At 41.2% G+C, this 18,358-nt stretch overlaps 1 protein-coding gene across 5 annotated transcripts in view; it reads left to right on the top strand.

Annotated features, from left to right (window-relative positions):
* The window catches only part of INVS (inversin), a 212,542-nt gene that overhangs the window by 169,675 nt on the left and 24,509 nt on the right, over positions 1-18,358 (top strand). For all 5 annotated transcript variants that reach the window (XM_037893419.2, XM_037893418.2, XM_043540330.1 and 2 more), the window contains one exon: positions 13,418-13,725. In XM_037893419.2, the coding sequence (XP_037749347.1) occupies positions 13,418-13,725 (308 nt within the window). The remainder of the gene's footprint in view (positions 1-13,417; positions 13,726-18,358) is intronic.

Below are 18,358 nucleotides of genomic sequence, written 5' to 3'. Positions count from 1 at the left end.
TGCAAGCGAGCCAACAAAAGCTATTATGTTCCAGCAAAAGACATAGCATATCTCTTCTCCCACCTGCCTCACAATTCGATTATCATGGACACAGTGAACTCAGAGACCCTTCTCGTGAAAGCCTGCTACAACAAGAGATAGACTATCTCCTCAGCGTACAAGCCATAGAGCTAGTGCCCATACATCTAAGAAGCAAAGGCTTTTACTCTCACTACTTCCTGATACACACGAAAAAGGGACGTTGGAGACCTATACTAGACCTCAGAGAGCTCAACAAATTTATTAAGCCTCAGAAGTTCAGGATGGTCACACTGGCGATGATTATCCCATCATCAGAAAAGGGAGACTGGTTCTTGGCCCTCAACCTTCAAGATGCTTGCTTACACATTTCGATCATACTGAGTCACAGATAATACCTCAGATTCACACTAGGCCAAGACCACTATCAGTACAGAATTCTCCCTTTTGGCCTCTCATTAGCCCTCAGAGTATTCTCCAAGGTCCTCTCAGTAGTGGTGGCCCACTTGTGCTCCCAGGGCATTATGATTTATCCTTATTTGGAAGATTGCTTCCTCAGGATTGATCCACATACACCAACTCCATAAATCACTAAGGGTTTCTGTACCCAATGTGTGCTGAAACTTGGTGGGCTGAGAAGCTAGTAGGACTATAGCTTCAGCCAAGGGACCACCCATGGGACTCCAGATTGTAGGATCACCCAGCTCCACCACACTATTTAATCCAGAGGCACAGGAAGTTCGAGCAACAAGGTGGTTTCCTGTTGTGGTTGCACTGGATCCTGCTTGTGCCTGCCTCCGGCTCCCAATCCTACTTCCTGATTCTTGCTCCACTCCTGGCTCCTGCCTCACCCTGCCCCTCGCTCCTGTTCCCTCTGTGTTCCTGCTCCGTGCTTGATTCTTGCCTCTCCTCCAGTTCCTGCCCTTACACTTTGCCTTCAATTATCAGTTACCAGTCCTGGCTCCGACCCCAGCTTCCAACTTCTGACCCTGACACTGGCTTGACTTGGCTCTAGCATTTGGTATCTGAGCTCAGCTCTGACCCTCAACTTTGATTCCTGGTTCTGACTCTGGCTTGACCCCGACTCTGGTAATTGGCAGTTGACTCTGGTGCTGACTCTTCCCTTCATTCCCCAACCTGGACTCCTGCTCTGCTCACTAGACATGACTCCTACTCTGACTACTAGGCCAAACCGCCTACATCCTGGTCCTTAACAGCGGCTTCCTTAGCTAAAGCCTGCCCAGCTATCTCTCATTTCACCAAGGCTGTGTCTACCTTGCAAAAAAAAAAAAAAAAAGGTATGTTCTTTAACTAGGATAAATTAATCTGTATTGTCTAACTTGGGTTAAAATAGCATTGAAGACAGAGCAGTTTGGCTTTTAAATCAGGTTAGCAGCTCAAGTTAAAACCTATAGGGCAACCTGGGGATGAACCTGAGCTGCTAACCTGAATTACGAGCTAAGTTGCTGTGTCTCTACTGCTGTTTTAACCCAAGTTGGCTAATGTGGGTTAACTAAAATGAGTTAAGAATGAACACATCTTTTTCTGCGGTGTTGATGTTCCCTAAGGGTACGTCTACACTGTAATTAGACACCCACTGCTGGCTCATGCCAGCTGACATGTGCTCACAGGGCTGGGGCTGTGTGGCTGTTTCATTGAGCTGTAGATATTTTGGCTGATGATGAAGCCCGAGCACTGGGACCCTCCCACTTCACAGGGTTCTAGAGCCCAGGAACCAGCCCAAACCTGAACGTCTACACTGGAATTCAACAGACCTTAGCCCGAGCCCTGCAAGCACCAAGTCAGCTGGCATTGTTAGGGGGCTTATTCCTTCACCCATTCACTTCCCCGGTCCTTCTCACATGAACAGAGAGCAACAATACCCGAAGTCCAAAGGTGCAAACAATTTGATGTTTATCGGGGTGAACTTCCAGCAAGCATGATTCCAGTTTCCTTCCTTAGTATCCTCCTTCCCAGCTCTGACAACACAGAGCCTTACACCTGTGTCCCTGTTCCCATTCCTGCCCTTAGCCAAACATGATTCCAATTTCCTTACCCCCATTCCCTGTTCCCACTTCCCCCTTTAGCAAAACATGATTCCAATTTCCTTACCCACATTCCCTGTTCCCATCTCCCCCTTTAGCAAAACATGATTCCAATTTCCTTACCCACATTCCCTGTTCCCATCTCCCCCACCCATACACCCACCTCCACACCCACTCACTTCCTGATTGACTGCAGACTACATAGTAAAACTTGAATTCTGCTTAGCTGTACCTTAACCAATCATTTTCCTGAAATTTAACTAACCAATCCTAACATATTGTAACATGATTATGTAACCAATTATATCCCACCACCTTAATTAGTTTACACCCAGCAAAATTAATTATACAGCAGACAGAAACAATCACAGAACCAGACAGCGATTATACAGACAAACAATAGCAAAGTGGGAACTATAATGACAAAACAATACAGAAGTGAGGATTTCACATCCCAGCTATTGATAAGTGAGTTCTTGCCAGACAGGATGTTATCAAACTAAGTTTCCTTTTACATCTTCTAGGCACTTCCCTTTCTCTGGAGGCGATAGGCACTATCAGGACAGGATTGTATTCCTAACAGCCCAATAGCACCTTCTTTCATGTGACTAGTTTGGAATGTGAGGATGTGACCGGTCACTTCCCAGCTTATGGCTGCCTCTGCTGCTTATCCAAAGGCCTTAGCCTAAGCACAGGGCCTCAGACTGTCACAGTAAGAGAAGGACCTTACAGTGGCAGACAGTGATTTTGATTCTTTCTTTTATACCTCTAGAACTAGCCAAGTGATAAGAATACACCTAAATTCTTAGAGTACAGGCCTTTACCGACAGGCCTGAATATCTATATCCTAACAGGCATGGCACAGCCACAGGGTTTTAATTGCACTGTCGACATACTCTAAGACAACTGCCACTGTGGTCCCTAAGGGCGGTCCACACTGCAGCTGGGAGTGAGCCTCCCAGCCCAAGTAGACAGACTTGAGCTAGCACACTGAAAGTAGCAGTGTGGACATTGCAGCTCCAGCGGAGACTCAGGTTAGTCTCCCAAACTCAGACTCAGGGGGTCGGGTGGGCTTGAGAGCTCAAGCTGCTGCCCAAGCCAAAACATCCACACTGCTGTTTTTAGCATACTAGCTTGAGCCCTGTTAGCACAAGTCTGTCTTCTCAGGCTCACTCCCAGCTGCACTGTAGACATACCCTAAGGGCCATACAGCAGTTGGAGCACTAGGCATTCGCACTCCACAGCCTCTCATTTTTCCAGTGTATGTGTTTGGATGGTATTTTATCTGTGCTTGTGGAAGGAGGGGGTTGATTTTGGTTGTGATTTATTCTTGCCATCTATATTCTCCTCTGTGATCTGTCCAGTTGTGGGTTTAGTCCTAGGAAAGTGCCATTGTGAGAAGAAGATGTTATCAAAGAGGGGGGTATCCAGTTAGACCTCATTATGGTCAGGATTGGACTCAGTTTGGTCTCTTCTGATAAGATACTCGACAACTGCAGTCCTGTCCCTGAAAATGCTTTGTCCCTGCCCCAAGAATCTAATCCTGGGCTAGTGTTTCTGTAATGTCCTTTTGGAGTGTAGGTGTCTTGAAGGATTGTAAATGGGTAAATATTTTGTGTGGGATCTTGGACCCAGGTGGTTAAGTGTCTTGCAAATCAGAATTAGGCCTTCAAACTTACACTAGATACAGAGCCCGAGGAGTATTGGTGTGATGTATCTGTCAGTATGTGTGTTGCTCTGTATTGCTGTAGCATCAGCTTCCTTTTGTCAGTTATGTTCATCCTCAGATAAAGTGAGTTGCAGTAGTCTAACCTGTAGGTGACAAACACGTGGATAATAATGGTGAATTCCTTTTCTGAGAGGAAAGGCCATTGTGTTCTGGCTAGCCAAATATAAAAAAACACTTCTAGGCACTGATACTATCAGTGTTTCTAGGAGCAATGACAGGTTTCAGAGTAGCAGCCGTGTTAGTCTGTATTCGTAAAAAGAAAAGGAGCTCACGAAAGCTTATGCTCAAATAAATTGGTTAGTCTCTAAGGTGCCAGTAGTACTCCTTTTCTTTTAGGAGCAATGAGGAATTCAACAAGGCCTGAAGTTTTGAGCATCAGTTTTCAGACACCTTCAGCTGAGAGTGAGGTCTGTGTTGTAACGAGTTTGTCAAAAATTTCCCTCCTGTTCTTAGCACCATCACTCTCGAATTCCTCAGATTCTGTCCAAGCCAGCTGCTCTTCTTACACTCATTGAGACATGTAGGTGATGGCAAAGGAGAAAGAGACATAGAGATAAGTGTTTTGAGCATACTGTTAGCACTAGAGTCCATGGCGTTTTGCTACCTCCGAGTCATTTTGTGTATGGTGAAGAGGATGGGGATAATACATACAGGAGTTCATGTGTTAGCCCTGTTGGTAATGTACTCATCACAGCACCTTGTGAGCTGTCTGGGGGAAATGAATGGATCAAGTAGTGATCAGCCACTCCTGTCAGTTTCTTTTATGCAGAGAAGTAGCCCTTCATGATCAAGAGTGACGAATGCTGCTAAGATTCAAGGAGTGTGAAAATGGAATTGTGGTGCCTGTGCAAGGCTATCATTAGTCCATCCGTCAGGCCCAGGAGGGCTGCCTCTATGCCATGTTTTGGCCTGACGCCTGATTGAGAGGCATCTAGGATGTTGGAGGAAGTTAGGTGCTTGTGTCCATCACTTAAGTCTCTCCGTGACACTGCAAAGGTTCTGGGGGTGAGGGGGTGGCTTGGTTCCTTAGGCTGTTGTGATCAATGTATTTGACATTCTGAACATTTCAAAACTCTTTTGACATTTCAGACCAGACTGGAAAAGAATTTCAGTGACTCTCCTCATGTATAATTCCTTCCTCAGATTATCTTCATGAATGCAACATAACATCTCCGTGACAGGTTCGGTCACAGAGACCTCCTTGGACTGTCACCTGATGTGCTGAAACTACCTCTGAGCCTGTTTTCTCTGGTGGCTTGGGACTCCAGAACCCTGCCTTGTTGACCCAGACACTCTAGCCTGCTGCAACACAGACCCAGGGTCTGAACCACACCACCAAAGCTGCAGACTTAACTGAAAACAGCTCAGCAAGTACTCCTGTCTCCAGCACCCAGACACCCAGCTCCCAATGGGATTCAAACCCCAATTAAATCCATTTTACTCTGTATAAAGCTTATACGGGGTAAACTCATAAATGTCTGCCCTCTATAACACTGATAGAGAGATATGCACAACTGTTTGCTCCCCCAGGTATTAATCACTTATTCTGGGTTAATTAATAAGGAAAATTATTTTATTAAGTATAAAAATAGGATTTAAGTGGTTTCAAGTAATAACAGACAGAACAAAGTAAATTACCAAACAAAATAAAATAAAACACACAAGTCTAAGCCTAATACATTTAAGAAGCTGAATACAGGTAAATCTCACCCTCAGAGGTGTTCCAGTAAGCTTCTTTCACAGACTAGACTCCTTCTTAGTCTGGGCCCAATCCTTTCCCCGGTACAGTCCCTGTTAGTTCCAGCTCAGGTGGTAACTAGGGGTTTTCTCATAACTGGCGCCCCCTTTGTTCTGTTCCACCCCCTTTTATAGCTTTGGTACAAGGCGGGAATCTTTTGTCTCTTTGGGTCCCCACCCTTCCTTCTAAATGGAAAAGCACCAAGTTTAAGATGGATTCCAGTATCATGTGTCATGGTCAGAAGTCACTGTAAGACCTCATTCTTCATTACCCAGGTCAGGTACACAAGAAGGCTTGCAGGTAAATAAACCCATTCACAACCAATTGTCCTAGTCAGTGGGAGCCTAAGCCACCATTAATGGCCTACACTTTGCATAATTTCAGTAGGACCTCAGAGTAGTACTTCATATTTCTAGTTTCAGATACAAGAATGATACATACAAACAAATAGGATGAACACACTCAGTAGATTATAAGCTTTGTAATTTTACCTTACAAGTGACCTTTTGCATAAAGCATATTCCAGTTACATCATATTTACACTCATAAGCATATTTTCATAAAACATATGTAGTGCAGCGTCACAGTTTCTTTCCTCATGCTTCATGGAATCATTTTAAATACATTACCAGCAAACATTGACTCATTTTGAACAGACCAGTAATGATGAACTAGGGATGAGACATCTCTCTGTCTCTGGCCATCCGTTAAATATCATCCTTTTGATCACATCCTCATGTGTTTCTTGTATCAACTCCTGAATGTTCTCAGTAGAGACTGGTAGGTTTTCAGTCAGCATGAGCACTTACACTCTTACAGGCCATCCTACTGTCAGCTTCAGATAAATGTGCCCTAGAGAGTGCATCTGCCATAACAAAAGTCTTACCAAGCACCTGCATTAGGATAAACTGGTACCTCAGAATTCTCAGAATTGTTTTTGAATTTGTACATATGGCAGAGGGGCGGGGTGATTACATTAGTCAAGGGCTTGGTAACAAATGGCTTCTAAAAATTTATTTTCAGTTTCTATTTCAGATTGTTTACCATGAACATATACTTAAAAACCTTTCTTACCCAAATAGTGCAGCAAGCATCTCTCTTCTTCTGTGGGCAGTTTTGTTTCACTTTTCATCATTGTTCTGGAAGCAAAAGTAATTGGAGTTCCATCCTTTAATAAAGCAGCAACCACTGTTCTTTGTGAGGCATCAATAGTCAGTTTAACTGGTTAGTTTTAAAGAGAGTAATACAAGACTTCTTGTCTCTTCTTCACTCTTTTCGTGGGCTTCATTTCTCATAGGCATTCAAATTCTTAATATAGCAACTCTGAAATAGCCTTAAGATACGTATTGTTTACCACTCAAGTAGTACCATTGGCTTCACTGGGACTCCTCACTTGCATAAGGGTTATAAGATCAGGCCATAAACTCTAATTACTATGTATATTTGTGGCAAACCTGTTATATAACCACTTCTAGGAATCTCTGTAGAAAACGGTCACCTACTTGTACCTGTTGTTCTTCTGGTGCAGATGTGAATTCCATGCAGGTGTGTGCACACCCTGCACACTGGAGCTAGAGAGTTTTGCCTAGCAGTACCCACCTGTCCTGGCCATTTAAGGACAGCACTGCCCCAACCCCCTCAGTTCCTTAGCTCCGAACATCAGAAGTACAGACTCTGATGCAGAGGGGACAGAGGGCAGATCATGGAAGACAGGTCTGTACCACATTTCGAAGAACAACAGTTCCAGGTAGAGGTAACTGTTTTTTCTTCTTTGAGTAGATGCAGCTGTGTATTCCAAGCGGCTGACTCACAAGCCGTACTTGCAGGAGGTGAGGCTCTGAGTCTGTTTAAAGAAGGACTGCAGGACTGCCTTCCCGAAGTTTGCATCTGATTTGGATGTAGCCATAATGGCATAGTGGTTTGAAAAAGTATGCACAGAGGGCCAAGAGGCCGCCCGGCAAATGTCCAATATAGGAATGTCATTTAGAAATGCTGTTGATGTCGTCTGATCTCTGGTGGAATGAGCTTGTACCCCTTGAGGAGCCTGAGCTACTTCATATGCTCTCATGGTACAGGAAATTATCTATTTGGAGATTATCTGTGCAGAGACTGTTTGACCCTTCACTTGGTCCACATTGTTAGGATATAGATATTCAGGCCTGTCTGTAAAGGCCTGTACTCTAAGAATTTAGATATATTCTTATCACTTGGCTAATTACAGAGATATAAAAGAAAGAATCAAAATCATTGTCTGCCGGTGTAAGGTCTTTCTCTTACTGTGAAAGTCTGAGGCCCTGTGCTTAGGCTAAGGCCTTTGGATAAGCAGCAGAGGCAGCCATAAGCTGGGAAGCGACCGGTCACATCCTCACATTCCAAACTAGTCACATTGAAAGAAGGTGCTATTGGGCTGTTAGGAATACAGTCCTGTCCTGATAATCATAGAATCATAGAATCATAGAATATCAGGGTTGGAAGGGACCCCAGAAGGTCATCTAGTCCAACCCCCTGCTCAAAGCAGGACCAAGTCCCAGTTAAATCATCCCAGCCAGGGCTTTGTCAAGCCTGACCTTAAAAACCTGTAAGGAAGGAGATTCTACCACCTCCCTAGGTAACGCATTCCAGTGTTTCACCACCCTCTTAGTGAAAAAGTTTTTCCTAATATCCAATCTAAACCTCCCCCATTGCAACTTGAGACCATTACTCCTCGTTCTGTCATCTGCTACCATTGAGAACAGTCTAGAGCCATCCTCTTTGGAACCCCCTTTCAGGTAGTTGAAAGCAGCTATCAAATCCCCCCTCATTCTTCTCTTCTGCAGACTAAACAATCCCAGCTCCCTCAGCCTCTCCTCATAAGTCATGTGCTCTAGACCCCTAATCATTTTTGTTGCCCTTCGCTGGACTCTTTCCAATTTATCCACATCCTTCTTGTAGTGTGGGGCCCAAAACTGGACACAGTACTCCAGATGAGGCCTCACCAGTGTCGAATAGAGGGGAACGATCACGTCCCTCGATCTGCTCGCTATGCCCCTACTTATACATCCCAAAATGCCATTGGCCTTCTTGGCAACAAGGGCACACTGCTGACTCATATCCAGCTTCTCGTCCACTGTCACCCCTAGGTCCTTTTCCGCAGAACTGCTGCCTAGCCATTCGGTCCCTAGTCTGTAGCGGTGCATTGGGTTCTTCCGTCCTAAGTGCAGGACCCTGCACTTATCCTTATTGAACCTCATCAGATTTCTTTTGGCCCAATCCTCCAATTTGTCTAGGTCCTTCTGTATCCTATCCCTCCCCTCCAGCGTATCTACCACTCCTCCCAGTTTAGTATCATCCGCAAATGCCTATCACCTCCAGAGACAGGGAAGTGCCTAGAAAATGAAAAAGGAAACTTAGTTTGATAGCATCCTGTCTGGCAAGAACTCACTTATCAATAGCTGGGATGTGAAATCCTCACTTCTGTATTGTTTTGTCATTATAGTTCCCACTTTGCCATTGTTTGTCGTATAATCTCTGTCTGGTTCTGTGATTGTTTCTGTCTGCTGTATAATTAATTTTGCTGGGTGTAAACTAATTAAGGTGGTGGGATATAAATGGTTACATAATCATATTACAATATGTTAGGATTGGTTAGTTAAATTTCAGGAAAATGATTGGTTAAGGTATAGCTAAGCAGAACTCAAGTTTTACTATATAGTCTGCAGTCAATCAGGAAGTAAGGGGGGAAATGGGAACAGGGAATGGGGGTGGGGAACTGGAATCATGTTTTGCTAAGGGTGGAAATGGGAACAGGGACACAGGTAGGGCTCCGTGATGTCAGAGCTGGGAAGGGGGACACTAAGGAAGGAAACTGGAATCATGCTTGCTGGAAGTTCACCCCAATAAACATCGAATTGTTTGCACCTTTGGACTTTGGGTATTGTTGCTCTCTGTTCATGCAAGAAGGACCATGGAAGTAAGTGGGTGAAGGAATAAGCCCCCTAACACACATGTGAAACAAACAAATGAGGTGAGGAACAGAAAGGTTTAGTTCTATCCAGATAAATGTTAAATATCACTTGACATCCAAAGAGCAAAACATGTATCTTTTAGCCTCGAAGAATTTTATTTGAGATTAAGAAAAATTGACAACGGTATTTGATATAATGTCTCTGTGAGAATAAGAATGTAGTGAATGACTCTGTAACATTTGGCACGTGAACAGAAACTGAAAATTGCATTTTCTTCCAGCTGTCCTTCCTTATTGTAGGGAGACCTCTCTACATTTAAGGGAACAAGATAGAGAAAACAATAATCCATCTTTTAGAATTTGCTACTTCATTTTGTTCCAGAATCCATTCTTTGTTTTACATCCCTTTTGCTTGCAAATATATGAACTAAGTATAAATTTACTGTCCTCTGGAGTCTGCAGACATTCTGAAACAACAGCTTTGAGAGGTGTGAACTGCCCATTCATCTCAATGGGTTGTTAACAATGAAACATAACAAGGACAGCTTAAATGGAAATGTTATTAACTATTTCACTTCTGATGCATTAATTAGCATAAATATCCAGCTAATATACTTCTCTGTTGTTGGATGTAGTGGCAGATGCCAGGGCAGGGCTTAGAGAGGTAACTTATTACTGTTGAGGTGTGGGGAATGAGGAATTCTACACCTGCCATCTCCAAAATTTAAAATCACCTCCTCTCCTCCCTGGAAAGGAGGAGGAGAAGCATCTTTTACTGAATAACAAAGCCTGAATTTACTCTTGTTTGTCAAAAACCTCAAACTACCTTCTGTGCCTTTGTGGGCGCCAAAAGACCCAACTGTCTCCTATTCAGCAGTCAAAACAACCAGCTTCCCCTCAACAACTTCTACAGGGTAATAATGGATTTTCAATACAAAATTCGACAGCACATTCCAATTGAAGATTTTGGCGCAGTGTAAAATAAATTGAATTAAATCTCAAAATAAATAAAATAAATCACAAGGTAAACTCTCCTGATTGGACTGAGGGAGAGTGAGAGCGGCACAGTGCCACATAATTCTGAGGTAAAACTGACATAATGTACCTCTACAGGAAGAAAAACTATCATTTATTTTTTCTCAGTCCAATGTTCATTTTAAAACTTTATAATTAACCTAGTGTTGCAGTTACAATTTTTTGTGTTGTTCTGCTAGTCAACAGATAGACTTGAATTCAGAGTGACAAGGTTCAGGCTACTCCTGGGTTGATTGTATATTGCCTGTGTCATTTCTTTTATGGACTGAATTGTGGATTCAAGTAGTAGGCTGTTTGCTTCTCTGGAAGAAAGGAAAATAACTGTTCCGTGAATAGTAAGGTCTAATTTATGAGATCAAATGGCAGTGAGATCTATACTGTACATGAGACTGACACCCACACATTGTTTGTGCAATGCCAATATTATTATTTGAAACCAGCCACTATTATCAATGCCGGAGGGAATGCTGAAGTACCTCAACCTGCCAGGAGTGCAGTTTTTAGATCCATTAGCAGTATTTCAGGCACCCGGGTTCAATCAGCTTCTTCTGCAGAACATACATGCTAAGATAGCAGTGACAGATAAAGTTAAGGCTTCTCCCTGACAGATCACACTGAAATGACACATACTGGCATTGATATGAATCACAGGAACTGATGATGACATGCTGCATAACTAACCTGTCATATGCCGTGCTGTGAGCTAATGTGTCAACAGTCCACAAACCATGTTACAGCATTGGAAGCAAATTAAAATATCAGAGGGCTACGTGATCTGACATTTACCACCTGTCCATTTTTATAGGAAGAATTGTCACTTTATTTTATAACCACAGCTTAGTTTTCTATTTATAAAAACCAAGTGCACGATAATGTTTGCCACAGATTATGGGATTTATTCCACTTCTGAGGAAAAACCTTCAGAGTTTAAAAGTGGTGCAATTCCACTTGTATTTACTTTTAATCTTGGCCAGAATCATCTTTCATACCTATTCATTGTTTATTTTCAAAGACTCCATTTTTAAAATCAAATATATTATTTTATGGGTAAAATAAGTGTACACAACTTTCGAATTCACAACTCTGGTTTTAAATATTTTGCATTTGTTTAAGATATATCAATTTTTGCAAAAGAAGGCTACATGATTTGATCTACAAACATGACTAATTTGAAGCACTGCTTCAGGATTAATTCAAAACACAGCTACTCGGATCTTACTCCTTGTCTGTTGCTCTAATTGTCAACCCCTCTTTGAATCTCAACTCTGGCACCCCATTTCATATTGTCTCTAAATCAAGCTGCTTGTCCTCACCTTTCCTTCCACTCTTCTATTTATTATTTTGGGACTATGGGCACCACATTGTTATTCAGTCAATACTGGGGCCCATTGTGTTAGTCATTGCGCATACACCGAGTATGAGAGACGGTTCCTGTCCCAAGGAGCTTCCCACTTACATAGACAAGAAAGACAACAGAGAAGCAAAATGTTAGAAGTACTTCTGAAAAATGTTGTCTAATCATGGTGTTCCGTTCCCTCTCCACTCTGCCAGCCTTAAACACCCAGCTGCTTCTCCCACAGTGATCTGCACTCTCTTCCATTATGCCACCTACATGCAGAATGCCCTCCCTGAACCTGAGCTGAAGATGACCATCTCCACCGCTAAATTCCTCCTCAAGAGCCACTTCTGCTGCAACAAGAAATTGGCCAACTAAGGATGGGTAGATTGTACAGCAACTGGCAATAGCTCATTCAATTTATTAATTATTTAATAAAAGAGAAAAAGCCTTTGAACAGAACTGGAATAATCAAGCTATGCACATTTGCTTATTTATAGCCTACATAACCATGTGACTGTTCCTCTCCCCTCCCCCCATTCCTTCCTATTGTTTGTTGCACTCACTTTGTGCCTTCTTTTACATTAGATTTTCAACCTTTTGTAGTAGGAATCATGTTGTCTGATGTGTTTGTACAGTTCCGAGCACAATGGGGCCTTATCCTGGCTGGGACCTCTAGACACTACAGCAGAATAAGTAATAGTTCTAATAATAGCATTGGTGGCATGAAGAAATAAAGTATGGGAAATTGCTTCAACGGGGAGAAAAAAACAGACAGCTTTATATCAGGATCAAGTAGTTTTTATAATATATGGTTACCATTTTTGGAATTTGAACAAAATAAATATACAGATAAGAGATTGACCAAACACAAATCAGTCTTTTAAAGGTAACAATACAGGTTATGAATAAGATTTATTATCTGTATTGAAAGTTTGTATATGTTAATGTTAACAATTAACACAAAAAGTTAAAAAAGTAAAGTAGAATGTTTCATGCATTCATTTGCATTGTTTCTAAGTGTTACTTGTTTTCAGATTATTTCTTCATTTTATACAGGTATTTTAATTTGTATTACAACTATTTCTTTGCACATGTAGACTTTCCCTTATGTTAGTGTATTTTTTTTTAGTGAATAATTCATAAGAGAACTTTTAAACAAGTAAACATCAAGGTTTTTTCAATAAGGGAGGTTTAATTCTGATTGTGGTTTCTATTTTTGGGACCTTGACTTTATAAAAAGTTCCAGTGGTTTAACTAAAGGTGCGAAATCTATTTCATTAAAATGGTTCAAACCTCTGTGAGATGGACTTAAACCTGACTTCTATCAATTTACCTTAATTCAGCTACTGCCCAAATTCAGTTGTTACATTTTTGTCAAGCAGAAATGTTTCAGCACCATATGCACCTGTTCCTTTAGTGGGCAGTGTTGAAAATAAAAGCATGAAAAACCTAGACTATCAAGCTCATATTGTGATTTATGTCAAGTTTCCACCGATGATGGAATCATTTTCAGAAACATGCTGTAATATTTGGTCTTTGTTAATATTTATAATATTGACTTTAATTATAGGAAACGTGAAGAAGAAAATAAGAGGAAAGAAGCAGAACTGCGGAAGGGAATGCAGGACCTGGTACTCAACAGGGTGCAAGTACAGCCACATCCTGCAAATAGAGAGAAGAGTAACAGAACTAGCACTCCACAGCTGTCCAGTAAACAAATTGATGTGCATAGTTACAGGCTTTTCTGCAGTAGCATTTCTCAAAACCAAGCAGGGAAAAACAATAGAGGATCACCTGCAACTTCTCAAAACAAAACAACACCAAAGGAAAAATGTCTGTCTGCAGAGCTACCGGGTGAAGATCACAAAAACCAAAAAGGTTTGTAATCAATGAATTGGCCAGACTGACTATGCAGTGGCTGTCTAGTGATAGTCTATAGATGGGCTCTGTCTGACCAGTTCCATTATGGGAGCAAGCATATTGTGCTCCCTTTTTGTTCTTTTATCGTTTAAGACAGACATACAGAATACTAATATATTCATTGGGATATGAATCACATTTTAGTATGCAAGTTCTGTCAGTTTCCATGGTCATAATTACAAATATTTATTATGTGTTTTAGACTTAATATTCAAAGTGTTTCAAGACAAGTGATTGGTAGTGGAGCTTCTTAGTTTATCGGGGTTCTGTTTCAAATAAAGGGAACTGAAAGATAAAAGTTATCACTTAAACACCCGTCTTTATCTTCTGTTCTTTTTGTCAATTATTTCCTATCATAGCTGATAAGTGGATGTAAATTGTTTTATGTAAATAGCTGTGTTCCTCTCCTAAGCAATTAGTACTAAGTACAGTGTTGCTTTACTTTAAGAAAAAACATATTTGAAATTCCTGTGGGTTTCTGGTGAACTTCAGTGGGGAAATTTTATATATAGACAGAGTGTGCAAGGTGAAGGTCCCCAGCGCATAGAAGGACTGTGCAGGCTGCTCCCAGTGACAGGGCACTCCTGTTGTGCCCCATTCCAGTTGGGATACTTTGCATCCTGGGGGCAGTAGGAGGAAGCAGAGCTTGTGCTTCCCTGAGAACAAGAACTGTGACTCTCTCCCCACCATTGTTCAAGAGGTGCTGGGAGGCATCACGTTCCTTAATGTCCCCCCTACATTTCCACATACACCTTTCCCTAGCCCCCAAATACCGGTGCAAATGTCAGTCAAGGGAAACAGCAAGATTAGTTCCTCTTAAAAGGGTTATAATCTTCTATCTTACTAAGAAAAGATTTACCCAGCAGGAGAGCTAAAAGTACACATACATTAGAATTGTTTGATCTGAATTTCCAGTGCATATTTAGCAATCCAAAAAAGAAATAACAAAATATTATCCAAACACAATTAGTGATTGGGCCACTAATGGGAAAAACTATTTAATCACCTCTTGGTTTGTAAGACTAGTTCATGCATTGAATCTGCATTGTAGCTACATCACAGAAGAATTATACAGGTGTAATTGAGGGCATTGTAAGAGCCTACTGCTCTCCAGCAATCTCAGACCCCAAGAACTCCTGCTGATCTCTCAGATGTAAAATTAACCCCACCTCCTGTCTGTTCTTCAGACAACTGGAAGTCTATTACCATGGAGCAAAGAAAAAGGAAGTTAAGGATCTGTTTCTTCTGCGTCATCACCCAAACTCCTTTACCTTGGGAGCAGGGAAACGGCCTACTAGACAGCATAGTTAATTGACCTTATAGCAAAACCAGACAAAAGATTTCTCTCTTAGCCAGATGTTTGCATGATAGGGCTATATAATTGGGTAATGATAAACAAATAGTAGTGTAAATCTCGGCATATACAGTAAATGCCGTCTCTCATAAACACCACATTAAAATATTACGGTTGCAAATATAAAGAACTAAAGAAAATCAAGACTTGCCAGAGATAAGGTTTTCCATTGCAGAATGAATATGTGTGGCAGAGACAGAGAGAAATGTGGGATGGTGAAGGTAAGGGAGGGAAAAGGAAAGGGACAAAAAGCTTGAAAGATGCAGAAAAAATGAGGAAAGGGAACAAGAAAAAACAGAAGTATAAAAAATGCAGAAGAAGTGTGAATACCCTTTTCTTTCAACCCCTCCTTTGCCAAAACTCTCCTGTGACATTTCCCTGAGTCTCACCAAAATCATCTTTCAGGATTTGCTCACAGTGACATGTCCCTACAGTTGACTTTTTATAAAATGCAAGTATCACAAAAATCAGGTTTCCATCTTTCATAGCCAAAATTTAGTTACAAACTCTATTATTTAAGCTCTCAAACCAGTTAACTTTCAGTTAGCCCCCTGACAAAAAAAAAGCACACAACCCCCACCCCCAAAAAAGGGTAATAAGCTTTTAAAATGACAGGAATGTGCTGATAAAAGGTTTATTGTAGTTGTGTCCGTCCCAGGATTTGAGAGAGACTAGGTGGGAGAGTTAATATCTTTTATTGGACCAACTTCTCTTATTGAGAGAGACGAGCTTTCGAGTTTTCAGAGAGCTCTTCTTCAGGTCCGGGAAACTCAATCAGAGTGTCACAGATAAATACAATGTGGAACAGATTGTTTAGCATAAGTAGTTAACACATATTTCAAAGTGTTGTGGCCCATTAGCACCACTCCAATCTTAGGGAGGAAAGAAAGGGAGGGGAGGGAAAAAAGCTGCTGAGGGGTGGGGTTTGTTAGTGGGTTATAGATTGTTGTAATAAACCATAAATGCAGTGTCTCTCTTCCATAATTCCAGTGTCCATGATTTTAGTATCTAGCAAAGTTATGAATTTAAGCTCCCAGGCTCATCTTTTGAAAGTGTTGTGCAGGTTTCCTTTGAGGATGAGGACTGGCAGATCAGATATGTAGAGACTGATCATTTAGTGAAAAAGGTTCACCCACAGGTAATAGAGTGTTTTTGTCTTCTATCTTTTTCCTGTGTGAGTTCATCTGAGAGCATAATGATTGTCCGATTTCACCTACATAGTTGCTATTGGGGCATTTAGTACCTTGGATGAGGTACACCATGTGTTGCGATAGGCATGTGTAGTAACCATGGATCTTGAAAGGTGTGTTGTGGGGGGTGTTGATCATTGTAGCAGTGGAGATATGTCTGCAGTTTTTCCATCTGTTGTTTGGGCAGAGTCTGGTGATGCTTTGTATTGGTGTGCCCTGGTCTGTGTGGAGCTTGCTTCTGATGATGAGCTTGGAGAGGTTGGGATGCCAGAGAACTAGATGCAATAAGAGTCAAACTCTGAAGCCCATAATCAGTTCTTATTTGGGCTAAACTCTCATAGATCTCAAAGTTTTACCTGAATAAGTACCAAATTGGGAATGCAGGATTTAGTCTTAAGGGGCAGATCCTGTAGTCTTTACTCTGACAAAAATCCATTAAGTGCAGTGAGGTCCAAGATTTCGCCTTCTCGAGTATCAAGTTCTTGCTTCCCAACAGAAAGCCATCTGCCTTTTAAAAAGGATCTGCATAGGATTTGGTCCAAAATAAATGACTGAATCTGGCACTTTGGAAGGAACTCCAGCATAGTGATTATAAGTTGCTTTTTTGCACCTGCTATTAATATATAAAAATTAAAATAAAAGAAACGTTTGTTAAAGGCTCCTGTCTTCACTCTGCTCTTCACTCAGGTAGTCCTATTTCCGGTCTTCACTCTCTCTCTCATGTGAAGCAGCAGAAATGCCTGTTAGTTCTCAGAGCAGAGAGAATTTTACAGACCACTCTTCACATGCCAGGGTGTACTCGCCAGTCATTATCTCCTGGTTTCCCTACTCAGAAAAAGCTCACTTCATTCTTATATATGGTCTATAGCTTGTAGAACCATTTTGTTTTTCCCCATTTTGTTTTGAATTTGACCATTTTCAATTCCTTCTCCTCTTAGTTACTTGCCTAATCACTGAAAGTTCTATAGCAAATTATTTTTAACCATAATAGTGAGTCATGGTTGACTTCAATTCAGGTTCTATCTATTATACTCATGATGCAAACAGCAGGTCACCCAGAGATTTCAATATGATGGATTCTATTTTTAAAGGGTTGTCTCACTTTTCCTTATCAAGATAGGAATGAATCTGTTGGGGAATCAGAGATATTGTTCTGACAATACTGGAAATGTGCTACTTGTATACTTAGTATTAGCCCATTCCTGCTCATATTGATGTTGGTGGGAGTTTTGCCTGTGACTTCACTGGGAGCAGGATAATGTCTTTAGTCACAGTCATATTATGTTCATAGAACCATCCTATTTTGATCTTTTTAGGAGATAAATGTATAGATGCAAATTAGGAAAATCCTCTTTTTCCCACTTTTTTTTTGGTTAAAGAAGAAAAACCATAGTACATTAAGTCTGATTAGCATAAAATGATGCACAGATGCTGATATTGCTGTGAACTGGAAAACACACTTTGTATATTCCAAGAATATATTCCAAGAATACAAAAATTTCCCTCCCCCATTCCTATAACTGAATTAAAAAAATATACACCCTGGAGCACACTGGGCTATTTGCCTACATGGCAATCGTGTTCAGATAGATTAGTAAGAATAATAACAGTCTCAGTATGTACCAAACCCTGAGCTACCCCTTTGACAAGTCTTCCCAATCTGAAAGACTATGAACAATAATCCCTTGTTTCCTACCTGTAAACCAAATGGTAATATGCTGTAACCTCTTATCCAGACAATAGATCTCTGACTTCTCCACTGAAGTTAAAGGAGTTACGTCAGGGATGAATTTAGCCCAATGGGTTTTTATGTGCTTTACTGGACTGTATAACCTAAGCATTTTCTATGGCTCTCCTGTGATTGTATTTTATCAAACACACAATAATAACAAATGTATTTTTTTCTCTCTCTTGTCTTGTCCATTAGCTCTGTCTGCATGCTGTATTGACTCCTTTCTGTGCTCTAGCTTTTTCTCTGTTCTCCCTTGGGGCTCCTTACTAAGCAAATTCTGCATTGCAGCCAAAGCAAACAGTCTGAGGGATTTTC

The sequence above is a fragment of the Chelonia mydas genome, chromosome 2, assembly GCF_015237465.2.
Source record: "Chelonia mydas isolate rCheMyd1 chromosome 2, rCheMyd1.pri.v2, whole genome shotgun sequence".
NCBI lineage: Eukaryota > Metazoa > Chordata > Testudines > Cheloniidae > Chelonia > Chelonia mydas.
This window is presented reverse-complemented; position numbering and strand designations above follow the sequence as displayed.